At 56.3% G+C, this 17791-nt stretch overlaps 1 protein-coding gene across 2 annotated transcripts; it reads left to right on the forward strand.

The window, feature by feature from the left end:
* The first annotated feature begins 10725 nt into the window (after positions 1 to 10725).
* TRIM28 (tripartite motif containing 28) lies at positions 10726 to 17176 on the forward strand. Of its 2 annotated transcripts, none has more exons than XM_057534238.1 (17): positions 10726 to 11387; positions 11723 to 11835; positions 12061 to 12193; positions 13768 to 14011; positions 14089 to 14205; positions 14308 to 14422; positions 14582 to 14728; positions 14832 to 14946; positions 15029 to 15135; positions 15226 to 15262; positions 15345 to 15390; positions 15471 to 15723; positions 15811 to 16130; positions 16209 to 16332; positions 16415 to 16501; positions 16580 to 16717; positions 16822 to 17176. In XM_057534238.1, the coding sequence occupies exons 1-17, from the start codon at positions 11039 to 11041 to the stop codon at positions 16996 to 16998; spliced, it is 2622 nt and encodes an 873-aa protein (XP_057390221.1). In that variant the 5' UTR covers positions 10726 to 11038; the 3' UTR covers positions 16999 to 17176. The 2 variants fall into 2 exon arrangements, with proteins under 2 accessions (XP_057390221.1, XP_007175549.3); XM_007175487.3 differs by having other exon boundaries at positions 10729 to 11387; positions 13876 to 14011.
* Positions 17177 to 17791: the final 615 nt, after the last annotated feature.

The raw sequence follows: 17791 nt of genomic DNA on the forward strand, positions 1-17791 counted from the left end.
TGTCTTTGTCTGGCTTAGTCCACTTAGTATGATAATCTCTAGGTCCATACATGTTGCTGCAAATGACATAATTTCATTATTTTCTAGGGCTGAGTATTATTCCATTGTATATATGTACCACATCTTTTAATTTTATTTTTACTTTTTTAAAAAATTTTATTTATTTATTTATTTATTTTGACTGCGCTGGATCTTAGTTGCGACATGTGGACTTCTTAGTTGTGGCATGCATGTGGGATCTAGTTCCCTGACCAGGGATCGAACCTGGAACTGCTGCATTGGGAGCACAGAGTCTTGCTCACGGGACCACCAGGGAAGTCCCTGTACCACATCTTCTTTATCCATTCATCTGTTGTTGGACATTTAGGTTGTTTCCATGTCTTGGCTATTGCAAATAGTGCTGCTGTGAACACTGGGTTGCATGTATCTTTTTTTTTCTTTTTTCTTTTTGGCCGTGCTGTGAGGCATGTGGGATCTTAGTTCCCTGATCAGGGATTGAACCTGTGTCCCCTGCATTGGAAAGCGGAGTCTTAACCACTGGACTGCCAGGGAAGTCCCTGCGTGTATCTTTTTTTTTAATAAATTTATTTATTTATTTATTTATTTTTGGCTGTGCTGGGTCTTCGTTTCTGTGCGAGGGTTTTCTCTAGTTGCGGCGAGCGGGGGCCCCTCTTCATCGCGGTGCGCGGGCCTTTCACTGTCGCGGCCTCTCTTGTTGCGGGGCACAGGCTCCAGATGCGCAGGCTCAGTAGTTGTGGCTCACGGGCCCAGCTCCTCCGCGGCATGTGGGATCTTCCCAGACCAGGGCTCGAACCCGTGTCCCCTGCATTGGCAGGCAGATTCTCAACCACTGCGCCACCGGGGAAGCCCGCGTGTATCTTTTTGAATTATAGTTTTTTTTTAAAAATTTATTTATTTTTGGCTGCGTTGGGTCTTCGTTGCTGCGCACGGGCTTTCTCTAGTTGCGGTGAGCGGGGACTACTCTTCGTTGCGGTGCGCAGGCTTCTCATTGCGGTGGCTTCTCTTGTTGCGGACCATGGGCTCTAGGCACACGGGCTCAGTAGTTGTGGCTCGCGGTCTCTAGAGCGCAGGCTCAGTAGTTGTGGCACATGGGCTTAGTTGCTCCGTGGCATGTGGGATCTTTCCGGACCAGGGATCGAACCCGTGTCCCCTGCACTGGCAGGCGGATTCTTATCCACTGCGCCATCAGGGAAGCCCTGAATTATAGTTTTATCCAGATATATGCCCAGGAGTGAGATTGCTGGATCATATGGCAACTTTATTTTTAGTTTTTTAAGGAACCCCCATACTGTTTTCCATAGTGACTGTATCAATTTACATTCCCACCAACAGTGTAGGAGCGTTCATTTTTCTCCACACTCTCTCCAGCATTTATTATTTGTAGACTTTTTTTTTTTTTTAATTTTATTTATTTATTTATTTTTGGCTGTGTTGGGTCTTCGTTTCGTGCGGGGGCTTTCTCTAGTTGTGGCAAGCGGGGGCCACTCTTCATCGCGGTGCGCAGGCCTCTCACTATCGCGGCCTCTCTTTGTTGCGGAGCACAGGCTCCAGACGCGCAGGCTCAGTAATTCTGGCTCACGGGCCCAGTTGCTCCGCGGCATGTGGGATATTCCCAGACCAGGGCTCGAACCCGTGTCCCCTGCATTAGCAGGCAGATTCTCAACCACTGTGCCACCAGGGAAGCCCTATTTGTAGACTTTTTAACGATGGCCACTCTGACGAGTGTGAGGTGGTACCTCACTGTAGTTTTCATTTGCAGTCCTCTAATCATTAGCGATGTTGAGCATCTTTTCATATGCCTGTTGGCCATCCTTATGTCTTCTTTGGTTAATTCTTTTAACCTCAGGATTCATCTTTTAAAAACAAGGAGGTTTCCTAGATGCCTGTCTTTGGAAGCTTCCTTAACTCCTTAGCATGTCTGGTCCACATCCCCACGTCACCAGCTCTCCGCAAACAGGCCCTGATGGCTGGCTTGTCCCTGCCCAGGACCCATTCAGGATAGCTCAGGTCCTTTGCTCCCTATTGATCTGGAAGCCTCACCTCTCCTTTTAAAATTAAGGTGATCCACATAACACAAAAATTAACCATTTTAAAGTGAACAATTCAGTGGATTTTATTTTTTGTTTGTTTGTTTGTTTGTTTGTTTTGGCTGTGCCACGTGGCATGCGAACTTCCCCAACCAGGGATCAATCCTGTGCCCCCTGCATTGGAAGCATGGAGTCCTAACCGCTGGACCGCCAGGGAAGTCCTCTGTGGATTTTAGTATAGTTGCAATGTGGTGTAACCACCACCTCCATTTAGTTCCAAAACATTTTCCTCACTCCAGTAGCTCCTCATTTTCCCCTCCCTCCAGCCCCTGGCAATGAATAATCTGTACTGTATGTCTCTATGAATTTGCATATTCTGGATATTTCATAAAAATAGAATCATACAATATGTGGTCCTTTGTGTCTGAGTTTTTCACTTAGCATAATGTTTTCAAGGTTCATATATGTTGTAGCACATACCAGTGCTTTGTTCTTTTTTATGGCTAAGACTCCATTGTATGGAAATACCACATTTATTTTTCCGTTCATCAATTGGTGGACCTTTGGGTTGTTTCCACCTTTGGCTGCTGTGAACAGTCCTATACCAGGATTTGTTTGAACACCTTTTTCAATTCCTTTGGATACATCCCTAGGAGTTAATTGCTAGATCAAAAAGTTAAATCTATCTTTAGCCATTTGAGGAACTGCCAAACTTTTTTCCAGGATGGCTGCACTATTTTACGTTCCCACCAGCAATGTAGGACGGTTCCAGTTTCTCCACATCCCTGCCAACACTTGTTTTTTTCGAAGCCATCCTAAGCGGGTGTGAATCAGTACTTCACTGTGGTTTGGTTCGCATTTCCCTAATGACTAGTGATGCGGAATGTCTTCTCATGTGCGTATCGTCCAGGCCATTTGTATATCTTCTTTGGACCTCCCCTCCTTTTTCAACAGTTGTATTGAAGTAGAATTTATACGCCATAACGTACACCCATAGCGGGTACCCTTCAAAGATTTGTAGTAAATTAGTATTCATATCGTGCAGCCATCGCCACTGTTCAGTTTTAGAGCATTTCCCTCCACCTTAAGACTTCGTGTGGTCCGTGTCCATTTCTGCTCCAGCCCCAGCGGCAACTGCTCCAACGTCTGGCTAGAGACACAGCCCCTCAGTGAGGACTGGGCGGGGACAGTGGACCCTGGCTTCTAGCAGGACACGCCCCATCCAGATGGCCTCTCTCCCTCCCCTCAACATCCCCTTTAGCTCCCACGGATGGAAAATTAGATCTAAAGACTCGCTGGGCTTTGGGCCAAATATTGTTGGCTAGAACCCCTCACAGGGAGTGTTAGATGGGCACCATTGCATCCCATGCAGGACCTCGGTGCTGCTGACCCTAACAAGGGGGCAGTGACAGCCTGACTCTGCTCACTCGTGTGTCCCCACCCCCAGATGTCCACATTGACACCCCACCCTCCATTCACCTCATAACGTGTACACCAGATAGTCCTAGCCTGCTCAGGAATCTCATTACCGCTTGGGAAGTGATGTTTTCCAAACTCTAGCATTTAATTATCTCATCAAGGACTGGGGCCATGTGTTCCGCTGAAATACAGGTTCCTTTGAGGAGGCAGAATCGGTGCTGAATTCTCAGAGTGAGGAGCTGCCTTAAAAGCAGCACCATGGGGACTTCCCTGGTGGTGCAGTGGTTAAGAATCCGCCTGCCAATGCAGGGGACACGGGTTCAAGCCCTGGTCCGGGAGGATCCCACATGCCGCGGAGCAACTAAGCCCGTGTGCCACAATTACTGAGCCCACGTGCCACAACTACTGAAGCCTGCGCGTCTAGACCCCGTGCTCCGCAACAAGAGAAGCCACTGCAATGAGAAGCCTGCGCACCGCAACAAAGAGTAGCCCCCGCTCGCCGCAACTAGAGAAAGCCCGCGCGCAGCAGCAAAGACCCAACGCAGCCAAAAATAAATAAATATATTAAAAACGAAAAAAAAAAGCAGCACCATGTGGTGACAGATGGGCTTATTTTTCGACTCTTCCTTTTGAGAACCCTTAACTCATGGATAGGGTGGATTCATTGTGTGTCAGTCAATGACAGTCATTGTTTTTTCTTTTTTAAAATTTATTTTATTTATTTATTTATTTTTGGCTGAGTTGGATCTTTGTTGCTGCATGTGCGCTCTCTCTAGTTGCGGTGAGCGGGGGCTACTCTCCGTTGCGGTGCACGGGCTTCTCACTGCAGTGGCTTCTCTTGTTGCGGAGCACGGGCTCTAGGCATTTGGGCTTCAGTAGTTGTGGCGCTTGGGCTCAGTAGTTATGGCTCGTGGGCTCCAGAAGGTAGGCTCATTAGTTGTGGTGCACGGGCTTAGTTGCTCTGCAGCATGTGCGATCTTCCCGAACCAGGGAACGAACCTGTGTCCCCTGCGTTGGCAGGCGGATTATCAACCACGGCCCCACCAGGGAAGCCCAGGCACTGTTTTTTCTGATGCTTGAGTCGTATCATCATGTATGGCTTCTGTGTCCTTTTAACAGGTTTCTGTCGTGCTCCTGGGGCTCACCTGAGGCTCCCCCTGGAATGCTTTCTCCCAGGAGCCCTGGTCCCTAACTGCAGGGAAAGGGCTGAAACTCTGGGCTCTGGTTGTCTCCTGTCCTTTCCCTCCCTGCCCTCCCTGGGGGCCAGAGATTCCCTAGAACTGGGTTGAAGTCATGCAGGCTGTGCGGCCCTGGATGACACCTTCTACTCTCTGGGGACCAGTTTTCCCATCCGTGAAATGTGGGCTGCAATAGGCAGAAAGGTGGCCCCAAAGATATACACATCCTAATCCTCAGAACCCGGAAGTGTTACCTTATCAGGAAAGAGAATCTTGGCAATTGTGATTAAGGATCTGCAAACGGGGAAATCATTCTGTGTTATTTGGGTGGGCTCTAAACGTAAATTCACATGCAGCCTTACAAGAGCGGCAGAGGGAAATTTGTCAACTGTCTTAGTTGGGCTTGGCTGCCATAACAAAATACTATAGACTAGGTGACTCAAAGGACAGAAATTTACTTCTCACAATTCTGGAGGCTGGGAAGTCCAAGATCAAGGTTCCGGCAAGGTATGTTTCATTCTGAAGCCCCTTCTCTTGGCTTGGAGAAGCCTGCTGTATTGCTGTACGCTCACGTGACCTCTTCTTTGTGACCACAGCAAACTCTCTGGTGTCTCCCCCTCTTTTTAAAAAATTTATTTATTTTTGGCTGCACCATGCGGCTTGCAGGATCTCAGTCCCCCGACCAGGAGTTGAACCCTGGCCACAGCAGTGGAAGCCCGGAATCCTAACCACTAGGACACCAGGGAACTCCCTGGTGCCTCTTCTTAATAGGACACTAATCCCATTATTAGAGCTCCTCTCTCATGACATCATCTAACCCTAATTACTTCCCAAAGGCTCCATGACCAAATACTATCACATTGTATTTTGGGGTGGACACACTTCCGTCCATAGAAGGACACACAGAGGAAAAGGCAGTATGAAGTTGGAACAGAGAGAGATTTGAAGATGTGGACCTTGAAGACTGATGTGATGCAGCCACAAGCCTAGGTACCCCTGGAGCCACCAGAAACTAGAAGAGGTGAGGAAGGATTCACCCCTAGAGGCTTCAGAGGAAGTGTGGCCCTAACACTTAGATTTCAGAATTTTGGCCTCCAGAACTGTGAATTAAATTTTATAAAATATAAATTTATTTATTTATTTATTTATTTTTGGCTGCATTGGGTCTTTGTTGCTGCACGTGGGCAATCTCTAGTTGCACCGAGCAGGGGCTACTCTTTGTCATGGTGTGAGGGCATCTCATTGTGGTGGCTTCTCTTTGTTGAGGAGCACAGGCTCTAGGCGCGCGGGCTTCAGTAGTTGCGGCCCGCGGGCTCAGTAGTTGTGGCGCATGCACTTAGTTGCTCCACAGCATGTGGGATCTTCCCGGACCAGGGCTCGAACCCGTGTCCCCTGTGTTTGCACACGGATTCTCAACCACTGCGCCACCAGGGAAGTCCCTAAAGTTTTGTTTTAAGGTACCAAGTTTGTGGTAATGTGTTACAGTAGCCACAGGAAACTAATGGAGGAACCATAGTTGTTTAATTAAATTAATTAATTAATTAATTTTATTTATTTATTTTCGACCGCGCCAGGCATCTTGCGGGATCAACCAGGGATCAAACCCGTGCCCCTTGCAGTGGAAGCGCAGAGTTCTAACCACTGGACCACGAGGGAACTCCCGAACCATAGTTACTTTAAAGCATGATTTTAGGGGATCTAGTGCCTTCTCTGCCTGACTGGCATGGATGCTTATCTTCTGCTTTCCAGCTCCTACCATCCATTCCCTACCTAGAACACTTACAATGGGCGTCCGATCCTGCCATATTCCAAAACCTTCTGTTAGCTCCTTATGGTGAAAGAAAAGCCCAGCCAAAAGCCGTGAATGGGGAGTTCCCTGGTGGTCCAGTGGTTGGGACTCGGCACTTTCACTGCTGTGGCCCAGGTTCAGTCTCTGGTTGGTCCTGCAAGCCGCCTGGCGATGGAAAAAAAAAAAAGCCACTTATGGTGCTGCTGCAGCCCTACTATGCTTGCAGCACAAGCAGGATGGAGACCCAAGTGCCGCCAAGAGGAGAACATGTAAACAAACTGTAGGATATTTGCAGGCACGGAGGGAATCAAGGCCACACACAGCCACGTGAATGTGAACGCGGGGAAGAAGGCGTGTGAACACACAGTGTGGACATGCAAGCTGTGTGTGGTTCCACACGTATACCAGGAAAGCCTGTCCGGGGTGGGAGAAGTCAGGCTGGCGGCAGCTGCGAGGGGCGTGGAAGGCTTCTGAGAGCCAGAGGCATTCTGGGTTTTGCTATCAGAGCTGGTTACCAAGGGTGCTCACTGTACGTACACTGTGTAGGCTTTTCTCTATATATCATAAGCCTCCATCAAAAGGTTTAAAAGTCCATAGAAACAGAAAGCAGAGTAGTCACTGCTAGGGGCCGGTGGAAGCGGGAATGGGGGTTAAGTGCTGATGGATACTGGGTTTCCTTTTGGGGTGATGAAAATGTTCTGGAATTAGATGAACCGGTGGTTGCACAGCATTGTGAATTTATGAAATGCCACTGAACTTACACTTCAAAATAGCTAAATTGATGGATTTGATATTACGTGAGTTTTAACACAATTTTAAAAAAAGCTTAAAAAGTAATAGAACTCAAACCTTATCTTGTAGCCTACAAAACTGGCCGGGTAGAGACAGTCATCACCTTCATGCATTTGTTTGTCCTTTTACTCACTGACTGAGTGCCCACTGCGGAGCAGGCCCCGAGCAAGACATGGCAGACGCAGCAGTGACGTAAACAGTTTGGAGCTCACTTCCTTGTGATTCTCTCTAGTTGAAATGTGAAGGAAGAGAAGGAGCCAGCCAGAAAGGGAGGTGGGAAGAACGTTCTGGGTAGAAGGAACGGCAAGTGCAAAGGCTGTGAGGTGGGAACAACAGGTCAGCCTGTATGGCTGGAGCCAAGCAGTGAGGTCAGAGGTCAGAAGGGACAGACTCACCAAAATCTGATTTTTATGTGTGTGCTAAAATACACATAAAATTGCCATTTCAGGGACTTCCCTGGTGGCGCAGTGGTTAAAAATCCTCCTGCCAATGCAGGGGACACGAGTTCAAGCCCTGGTCCAGGAAGATCCCACATGCCTCGGAGCAACTAAGCCCGTGCGCCACAACTCCTGACCCTGCGCTCTAGAACCAGCGAGCCACAACTACTGAGCCTGCGAGCCACAACTACTGAAGCCCGCGTGCCTAGAGCCCGTGCTCCGCAATAAGAGAAGCCACCGCAATGAGAAGCCCGCTCGCCGCAACTAGAGAAAGTCTGTGCGCAGCAACGAAGACCCAACGCAGCCAAAAAAAATTTTTTTTTAAAATTGCCATTTCAACGCTTTGTAAGTATACAATTCAGTGGCATTAAGTACATTCATGATGTTGTGCAACTATCACAACTGCCTAGTTCCCAAATGAAACCTGTGAAGACGGAGAAAGAGATCAGAGTGATGCAGCTACAAGGCTTCCCCAGGAAGTGGCTTTGGGGGTGACACCTGAAGGTCAGAGGGAGAATCGGGAGCAAGCGCGGAGTTTGGGAAGTGAAGCGGCAGTAAGGATGGCTGTCTGCAGGCGGGTGCCTGCAAGGGGTGGTGGTCTGGCTGGCACCTCCTACACATTGCTTCACCCCTTGAGCCCTGTCCGCAAAGCCAGGATATAGGCAGTTTCCAGTGGTCCAGGATTCGAAAGGGTGAGAAGCCGTGAAGGGTGGACAAGGCACACAAGGGATGAGAGTATAAGACGACACTGGCCCACTGGGAGGCAGAGTCAAGATGTGCCCATGTCCTGCCACTCACCTCTGGACGGGCTGGCTCCTTGGAGAGGGCCTCTGAGGGAGGGTTCTGGCCTGGCCTTGCCCTCCTGTATGCCCACTCTGGCTCGGCCAGTCCCAGGATGCTCCCTTGCGCTTCCCTGAGTTTGCCTGAGCCTGATTTCCAGGTGAACCTGCCCGCACGGATGCTGTTCCGGAACAGTTGCCAGGGTCTAGTGAAGGGACCATACCAGGGGGAACCGGAGGGCCCAACGCATCCCCAGCAAGCTGTCCAGCAACCTCTAGGCATCTCCCACCACTCTTCCTGTCACTCCTCCCGGTGTGCCTGTCTGCCTCCGGGCCTTTGCACTTGTTTCTCCCTGAACGGTTCTTCCCCCAGGTGTTTGGGGGCAGCCCCGAGGCAAGTCCACTCCTACACTCTTTACCATCACCTACTTATTGTGACTGTCTGGCCCTCGACACCCCCGCGTCTGCCCGGGCGGGGGTGGGGGGGCAGGGTAGGTATGGATCATCTCTACCCCACCCAACCCGGTGGTTTCGGGGCCCAGCGCAGAGAGCGGGAGGGGGCGTGGAAAGTACTCAACAAATATCACTAAAGGATTCCGCACCTCAACCTGGGCGCTGCCAGCCACCAACTTTCCTTCCCAATTCTCGGAGGAAGGAGGCGAGGGTCTGCAGCCCAGGCCTCGTGGGGAGGGGCTGAGCCGGGGCGGGCCAGTCAGTGGGGGGAGGGGCCTCACGCGGACCGGGCGGGGTGGGCGCTCCGGCGGCAGAAGGGGCGGGGCGGGGCGGGGCGGGGCCCGGATTTGGGGGCCGCACTCGAGCTGGAACAAAGGCAGGCGCAGAGACAATAGGCCCGAGTTTCCCCCAGGCCCTGCGGCAACAGGAGCAGCGTCGGACGCACTTCCACCACCGCCACCTACACCGCGTGTGGGCGCCTAGGGGAGCTGGGGGGGGCGGGAGGCTGCGCCCCGCTCCCCTGAAGCTTTTGCGCGGTCGAGCCCGCGGGAGGCGGAGTAGGGCCTGGGGGCTGGACGTGCCGGCCCTCCAGATTCTCTGCATCCTCTCAAAGCTGCCGCCCAAGCCTCCCCCTGGAGTGGCAACCGCAGGACTGAGGAGCCCTGCACGGGGACGAAGGCCCACCCCAGGCAGAGGCTCCAAGGCACCCATGCCTCAAGTATTCTCCGTGCCTAGTGACTTCAGACAGGATCCCCTCCCACAGGCCCCGCTCCCACCTCCGACGGGATCCCCTCTCACTGATCTTGCTTTCCTCCCCGTCAGGACCCCTCCTCCGCCAGCTCCAGCCTTAGGCCCTGCTTCCCTCCTTCTCAGCTCAGACAGGACTCCTCTCTCCCCACGGACCCTGCCCCTCCCCCAGGATTCTCCTCACAGACTCTGCTTCTCCCTCAGACAGGATTCCCACAAAAAGACCGTGTTTCTCTCGAATAGGATTCCTCTTCCAGGCCTAGCTTCCCCCATCTGACAGAATTCTCACCAGACACTCTACGTCCTTCCTCAGACGGGAACACCCTCCCCGCACGCAGATGCTGCTCCCCACTGAGGCAGGCTTCCCCTCCCTACAGATCCTGCCTCCGCCCACAGATGGATCGCCCCACGGAGACCCTGCTTCCCCCTCAGAATTTCCCCACTGTTGCGGTTCAGTCCGCCCGCTTAAAGAGCATCAAGGCCAGCGCAGTGGCGGGCTAAAAGATGGCAAGGGGCGCTTGCAGGGCCAGGCGGGATTTCAGTCTCGGTGTTCTGAGCCCCGTGGGATCTATTTAATTTAGTCAGGTTTCAGTGTTTCTCATGTTAAACAATAAAAAGGTTAAAACCCCAAAGTCAGCGTCCCGGTTTAGAAGAGTACTTCCTCCCTCCACGGGATGGGGACCCTTCGCCCCTCTCCCTGGGCCCAGCATCTTCCCGAGGTCTCGGCCCCGCCCCCTCTAGGGAACGCTTGTCGACGCAGCAACTGGAGACCTCCCCAGGAGGCCAAAGGGGCGGGGATCGAGGTGGAAGAACGGACTGCCGGGGCGCGTGCGGAGTAAGCGGCCTGGAGCAGTGACTACAATAACGGGCGCGAGCCCGGCCGGTGGACCAGGCTGCGGCGACGGCGACGCAGAAACCCCGCCCCTGCCGCACGAGCGGCGCTGCGGGTGGTGGAGGCGGGGGTGGGAGGAGCCCGCTCAGGCGCGTGCGTACTCATGGCCTCCCCTGCCGCGGCCCGCCCCGGCCCCGCCCCCGGGCGCGAGGCGCCCAGTGCGCGTGCGCGACGGCGTCGGCGCCAGTTATTTCTGTCCCGCCCCCCAACCGCGGCTCTTTCTGCGAGCGGGCGCGCGGTCGAGCGGTTGTGTGCGTGCCGCGTGGCGCTGGTCTCGGTCGCCGCTGAGAAGGAAGCGCGGGCGGCGGCGGAGGCAGGAGAGCGGGCAGCGGCCGGCCGGGCCTCGGCAGCGCCCCGCGCGCAGCGGGCGGCGACCTAGGCGGCGCGTGGTGGCGCTAGGCCTCGCGGCGGCAGCGGCCCAGCCGTTGGCGGCGAGCGCGTCTGCGCCTGCGCGGCGGGCCCCGCGCCCCTCCTCCCCCCGTGGGCGCCCCCGGCGGCGTGTGAATGGCGGCCTCGGCGGCGGCGGCCTCAGCGGCGGCGGCGGCCGCCTCCGGCAGCCCGGGCCCGGGCGAGGGCTCGGCGGGCGCCGAGAAGCGCGCCGCCGCCTCCTCGGCCACGGCCTCGGCTTCGGCCTCGGCGGCGGCGTCCGCATCGGCGTCGTCGCCCGCGGGGGGCGGCGGCGAGGCGCTGGAACTGCTGGAGCACTGCGGCGTGTGCCGGGAGCGCCTGCGGCCCGAGAGGGAACCGCGCCTGCTACCCTGCCTGCACTCGGCCTGCAGCGCCTGCCTCGGGCCCGCGGCGCCTGCCGCCGCCAACAGCTCGGGGGACGGAGGTGCGGCGGGCGACAGCGCTGGTGAGTGCGGTGGGGCCGGGGGCGGCCCCTCCCCCACCTCGCAGCCTTTGATCCCGACGAGGCTCGGGGGCTGGGGGTCTGTTCCCAGCGTGACGAGGGCGGGGGTCGCCTGGACGAGAGGATGGGGACCCGAAGAGTGGCCGGAACGGGTGTGGGCAGTGGGCTGTGGGCCGGGCACTGAGATGGGGCGACTGTTTAAAGTTTGGTAAAAGAAGGGTTTGGTTCTTTCTCCAGGAGGGGTGGGTCGGATCGGCTCGGCAGGGGATGGAGGTTGGGGCCCAGTGGGGGGGATGCGCTCACCATGCGATGGTGTTGTTTCTTCGTGTTCTTCGTAGTGGTGGACTGTCCCGTATGTAAGCAGCAGTGTTTCTCCAAAGATATTGTGGAGAATTACTTCATGCGCGACAGTGGCAGCAAGGCTGCCACCGATTCCCAGGATGCGAATCAGGTATGTCTTGCCCAAGCAACCCCCAGGAGGTCTCTGGCCGTGAGTAGGGGTCACTAGCCCAGAGTGTGGTGCCAGCTCCAGGCTCTACTCTCCCCGCAGTGGAAGCCTTAGGGCAGGTTGTCTAGGCTAAGTAAAGACCCCACTTTTCTTCATGTCGTATTTCTGATTGTAAGTGCAGATCTGTGTGGTGGTTGTGTCTCTTCTGACTCTTCCTTTGCCCAGCAGTGCTGCACTAGCTGTGAGGATAACGCCCCAGCCACCAGCTACTGTGTGGAGTGCTCTGAGCCGCTGTGTGAGACGTGCGTAGAGGCGCACCAGCGGGTGAAGTACACCAAGGACCACACTGTGCGTTCCACTGGTATGCAGCGTGCAGGGGCTGCCCTGGCCGTTCTCCTGTACATGCCTTCAGTTGCTTACGATGGTAGTTGCAGATGGGGGAAGGGTCTCAGGGAGTTTCTCTACGGGGTACCAACTGAAGGGCCTGAGGGCAGAACTCAAAAAGGGGGAGGCGGGGCTCTGGTGGGCAGTCTCTGCAGGTTCAGTGGCAGGGGAAAAGCCACAGGCAGGGAGCGGGGGGAGTTCACAGGGGATCTCATGGTGCCGCAGGGGGCGTATAGAGAGCTTGAGGAAGCTCATCAGGGAACCCTCCTAGGCAAGGGATAGGCCTCCAGTGGTAGAGAGATCGGCATGTATGGATAGGTAAATGCAGGGTGTTTGGGGAATGATGTGAGGGACCTCCTGGACCAGAGGTTCCCTGGCCCCTGTTTTAAGCCTCTGTAGGGGAAAGTGAGGTCTTTGGGCCTTGTGTCTTAAACAAGCTGGTAGGGTTATCAGACTATCACTGACCAGTGAGTGCTGGAAGTGTTCTTATCATTGGTCACAGATATTTCACAGCCTAGCTTGGTATTTCCAGACTCTTCTGTGAATGTGCTGGAAGTGCTATGGAGAGGGGCTTGCGCTTGGTTTTTGGCCCAGAACTCCCCACGAGTGGCGTTCTGGTAGTCACGCTGTGGCTCTGCCAGCCCAGAGGACAGTTTTGGTGGGAAAACTTGGGTGGAGGTGGTTCCTGTGGGGCATGAGGAGCCAGGAGAGAAGGGCAGGGGTCTCAAGGGGGTCCTGGGTTCCAGGCAAAGGTCAGGGTGCAAGAGGAGGCAATATTTAGAGGAGCTGAGGCTCGGCTTATTTGTATCTAGATGTTCCTATGTCTCACGCTGGGCTGGTGTAGTAACGAGACCTGACAGGGATCGGGGAGGAGAGAACGATGGATGTTCCCGGTTTTCTAGTGGCAACAGCCTCTGGGGAGGAGTGGGGGGTCACCATGGTGTATTAGTCTTTGGGGGGTGTTGCTCTGAGCAGTAGAACCCTTTTCCCAGCACAGGGGCCTGACACCTGTCTGAGGGTCCTGGTCTGATACTGCATCTCTCCAGCCTGAGAAGGCTTTGCAGGTTCCCCCGTGGGTTGTTAAGACGGTGTGGTCTCCTTTTATCAGAGAAGAGGGGAGGTCACCAGGCATGGCTTATGAGGAAAATGTGCCTGACGGCCTCTTTAAGCCCTGATTTGCTTTTTGTCTGAGCCGGAAAGCAAATGTTGTGTGTGCTGGGATGCCACAGTAGCCAGAATCTCCTCCCCTGCTGGACAGAATCTTCTGTGAGTGGAGGAGAAAGGGAGCCCAGTGGCGGGTGGGGGCAGGGGTTCAGAAGTGGAGGAGCTTTCTTACAGAGTGTTCACCTGGAGGAAGTTTCAGTAGAGGGAACAGCGGGGAGGTCTCTCCTGGCACAGGTCGTCAGTCTTAATGCTTTAAGTTGTCACTTCCAGAAGCTGAAAGGAGAGGGGTGTGGTTCTCTTGGTCAGGCTGAGGGCAGAGGGTTTTGAGAGCAAGGGTCTCGGCTCTTCCCTGTCCGCTGCTGTAGGCCCTCTGGGTTCTTCCGGCAGATAGCCCAGGGTTGCAGGACAGGCAGGAAGTGAGGCCCCGATCTCTGTCTGCTCCTCGAGTTGGAGACGGTGAGGATGAGCTCCCGCTTCATAGATCCCATTCCCCAGGACCAGCCAAGTCGAGGGACGGTGAGCGCACGGTGTATTGCAACGTGCACAAGCACGAGCCCCTTGTGCTGTTTTGCGAGAGTTGCGACACCCTCACCTGCCGGGACTGCCAGCTCAACGCCCACAAGGACCACCAGTGAGTCCTGAGGCTTGGTGGGTGGGTGCTGCCTGTTCCCGTGCTGGGCGCCCGGGCCCACCTCTGTCTGCCCTCAGGTACCAGTTCCTGGAGGACGCTGTGAGGAACCAGCGCAAGCTCCTGGCCTCACTGGTGAAGCGCCTCGGGGACAAGCACGCGACATTGCAGAAGAACACCAAGGAGGTTCGCAGCTCGTAAGTGTGGATGCCCGTGCTGTGCCGGGGCAGGGTGGGGGGCAGTGGCCCCGGGTGAGCACCTGCCTGAGTGGCCCTCACCTCACCCACTCTGCCACCCAGGATCCGCCAAGTGTCTGACGTACAGAAGCGCGTGCAGGTGGACGTTAAGATGGCCATCCTGCAGATCATGAAGGAACTGAACAAGCGGGGCCGTGTGCTGGTTAACGACGCCCAGGTACCACCTGCGTGGTCCTTCTCTGTTGGCAGCTCACTCTGCCTCTAGTGGAATCGTCCTGGGGTTCGGCGCCCTCTGCTGGCTGCTGATGCTTCCCTGGGTGGGGAGAGGTTCTAGGGCTCTCTGTCCTCCCTGACGCCATCTGCCCTCCACCTGCAGAAGGTGACTGAGGGGCAGCAGGAGCGCCTGGAGCGCCAGCACTGGACCATGACCAAGATCCAGAAGCACCAGGAGCACATCCTGCGCTTTGCCTCATGGGCTCTGGAAAGCGACAACAACACTGCGCTGCTACTCTCCAAGAAGCTGGTGTGTGCTGGTGGGCACCCAGGTGGTGGGTTCCAGGTAGGCGCCTCCCAAGACCCTGGAGCCCCGTTCACTGCCCGTGTGCTCACGTACCGCCCACCCCTAGATCTACTTCCAGCTGCACCGGGCCCTCAAGATGATCGTGGACCCCGTGGAGCCCCACGGTGAGATGAAGTTCCAGTGGGACCTCAATGCCTGGACCAAGAGCGCGGAGGCCTTTGGTGGGTTTTTGTCTTTCTCTTGCTGCACCCTGCCATCCCAGGCACTGCACTGCACTTGTACTGTTTTACTTCTTTACTGCAGGCAAGATCGTGGCAGAACGTCCTGGCACCAACTCCACAGGCCCTGCACCCATGGCCCCTCCTCGGGCTCCAGGGCCTTTGAGCAAGCAGGGCTCTGGCAGTAGCCAGGTGAGCCAGGGAGGGGACCATAGTGGGAGGAAAGAGGCACGGGGTCCTATGGGATGCCTGTCCACTGAGGTCCACTTGCTCTGCCCACAGCCCATGGAGGTGCAGGAAGGCTATGGCTTCGGGTCAGGTGAGTGATTCTGCCCCCACAGTAGGTGGGAGAGCTGCGGTGCCCTATGTCCACCCCAACCTGTTTTCTGTGTTCCGAGCAGATGACCCTTACTCGAGTGCAGAGCCCCACGTGTCAGGGGTGAAGCGGTGAGTGTGGCTGCCCTTTGGTGGTTATAGGGACAGGGTGGCTGTAGGGGCGGGGCGCTCACACCAAGCCACGCCCACAGGTCCCGCTCAAGTGATGGTGAGGTGAGTGGCCTCATGCGTAAGGTGCCACGGGTGAGCCTCGAACGCCTGGACTTGGATCTCACGGCTGACAGCCAGCCCCCAGTCTTCAAGGTCTTCCCAGGCAGCACCACTGAGGATTACAACCTCATCGTCATTGAGCGAGGTGCTGCAGCTGTTGCTGCTGGACAGCCTGGGACTGCGCCCCCCGGGGCCCCTGGCGCCCCGCCCCTGCCTGGCATGGCCATCGTCAAGGTGAGCCTGCCCAAGTGACTGTGGCTGGGAAATGAAGATCTACTGCCCAGGCCGGCACCCCACTGAACACCCCTCACCTCCTCGCAGGAGGAAGAAACAGAGGCTGCCATTGGAGCCCCGCCTGCTGCCACTGAGGGCCCCGAGACCAAACCTGTGTTGATGGCCCTGGCGGAGGGCCCCGGCGCCGAGGGCCCCCGCCTGGCTTCACCCAGTGGCAGCACCAGCTCAGGCCTGGAGGTGGTGGCTCCAGAGGGCGCCTCAGCCCCAGCTGGTGGCCCAGGTGCCCTGGATGACAGTGCCACCATCTGCCGTGTCTGCCAGAAGCCAGGTGACCTGGTCATGTGCAACCAGTGCGAATTCTGCTTCCACCTGGACTGCCACCTGCCTGCCCTGCAGGATGTGCCAGGGTGCGAGGCTGTGCGGGGTCTGCGGGGCGGAGGGCTGGGCCTGGTCCCGTGCCGCCCCTCACGGTCTGCTCCCTCCAGGGAGGAGTGGAGCTGCTCTCTCTGCCACGTGCTACCCGACCTGAAGGAGGAGGATGGCAGCCTAAACCTGGACGGGGGTGACAGCACTGGTGTGGTGGCCAAGCTCTCACCAGCCAACCAGCAGGTGAGGGTGGGGCCCACTCCCTTGGTTTGGCCAGCAGCACCCCAAGTCCCCTATGCCTCTGACGTTCACGTAATGCCTGCAGAAGTGTGAGCGTGTCCTGCTGGCCCTCTTCTGCCATGAGCCTTGCCGGCCCCTGCACCAGCTGGCTACTGACTCCACCTTCTCCCTGGTGAGTTCTGGGACTTGGGAGGGTGGGAGGTGCAGGGGCTGTTGGGCCTCACCTTCAGCCTGTGGCCTCTGCTTGAAGGATCAGCCCGGCGGCACCCTGGACTTGACGCTGATTCGAGCCCGTCTGCAGGAGAAGTTGTCACCCCCCTACAGCTCCCCCCAGGAGTTTGCCCAGGATGTGGGCCGCATGTTCAAGCAGTTCAACAAGCTGACAGAGGTGAGCCGGTTGGGGTGGGGATGGGTTGGGGAGGGGAGGCTGGGGGAGGCTGGGGGCAGAGAGGTGGGCGACCTGGGGCCCATCCACTGTAATTTGCCCGGCAGGACAAGGCCGACGTGCAGTCCATCATTGGCCTGCAGCGCTTCTTTGAGACTCGCATGAATGAAGCCTTTGGTGACACCAAGTTCTCTGCTGTTCTGGTGGAGCCCCCGCCGCTGAGCCTGCCTGGTGCTGCCCTGAGTACCCAGGACCTGTCCAGTGGCCCTGGTGATGGCCCCTGAGGCTGGGCGGCCCCTGAGCCGCTCCAACCTGGCTCTGTTCTCTGTTCTGTCCTGTCACCCCTCTTCTCTCTCCTCTTCTCCCTCCGGTGGCCTGGTTCCCACTCCTTGGTGGCCCATACCCCAGCCCCTCACAATATGGTTTTTACTTCTGTGGATTTAATAAAAACTTCACCCGTTACTCAGGCCTTAGTTGGTGGGGGCAGTGGTTCTGGGGGCCTGGTCTCTGGCTGTTATCGATCCCTCACCAAACCCTGTTGGGCCAGATGGGGGTGGGGCACTGGTCTCCGGCCACCCAGGTGTCCAGGGAGTGGGGAGCAGCGTCCCTCCTGGGTCCTTTGCGATCTGGGGAGTGTCTGGTGGGTAGGAGGGTCACCCGGTAGGTAGGCAGACCCAGGCTACGCTGTGGGCAGGCAGGGTGAACCCCCAGGTAGGTGCTGCATGGCAGCTCATTCTCCCCGAGAGCTTCTGGAGTGGGTTGGAACCGTTTCTCACAAGCAGCTCGTCACAGTGAGCTGGGTGGGCTGGGCTAAGCGGAGTTGGGCACCGTGTCCCTGGGGGACAGGCCTGGGCTGCTGGGGTGCTACTGGGATGTCTGGGGAGCTGGCCTTCCTGGGGGTGCTGGGCCAGTGTTCGCTGCTCATCTTCACGTCCCAAGCCCTGAAGACGGGGGTGGGCTTGGTCTGTCCACTCCCGCCAAAACGAGAAAACAACTCCAGCCCTCTGTCTCATACCCCAACTAATCTGGCACACGTTACCGAGCCCTGCCTGAGCAACTCCTGTCAGCCACGTCGCT

Source organism: Balaenoptera acutorostrata, chromosome 19 (assembly GCF_949987535.1).
Source record: "Balaenoptera acutorostrata chromosome 19, mBalAcu1.1, whole genome shotgun sequence".
NCBI lineage: Eukaryota > Metazoa > Chordata > Mammalia > Artiodactyla > Balaenopteridae > Balaenoptera > Balaenoptera acutorostrata.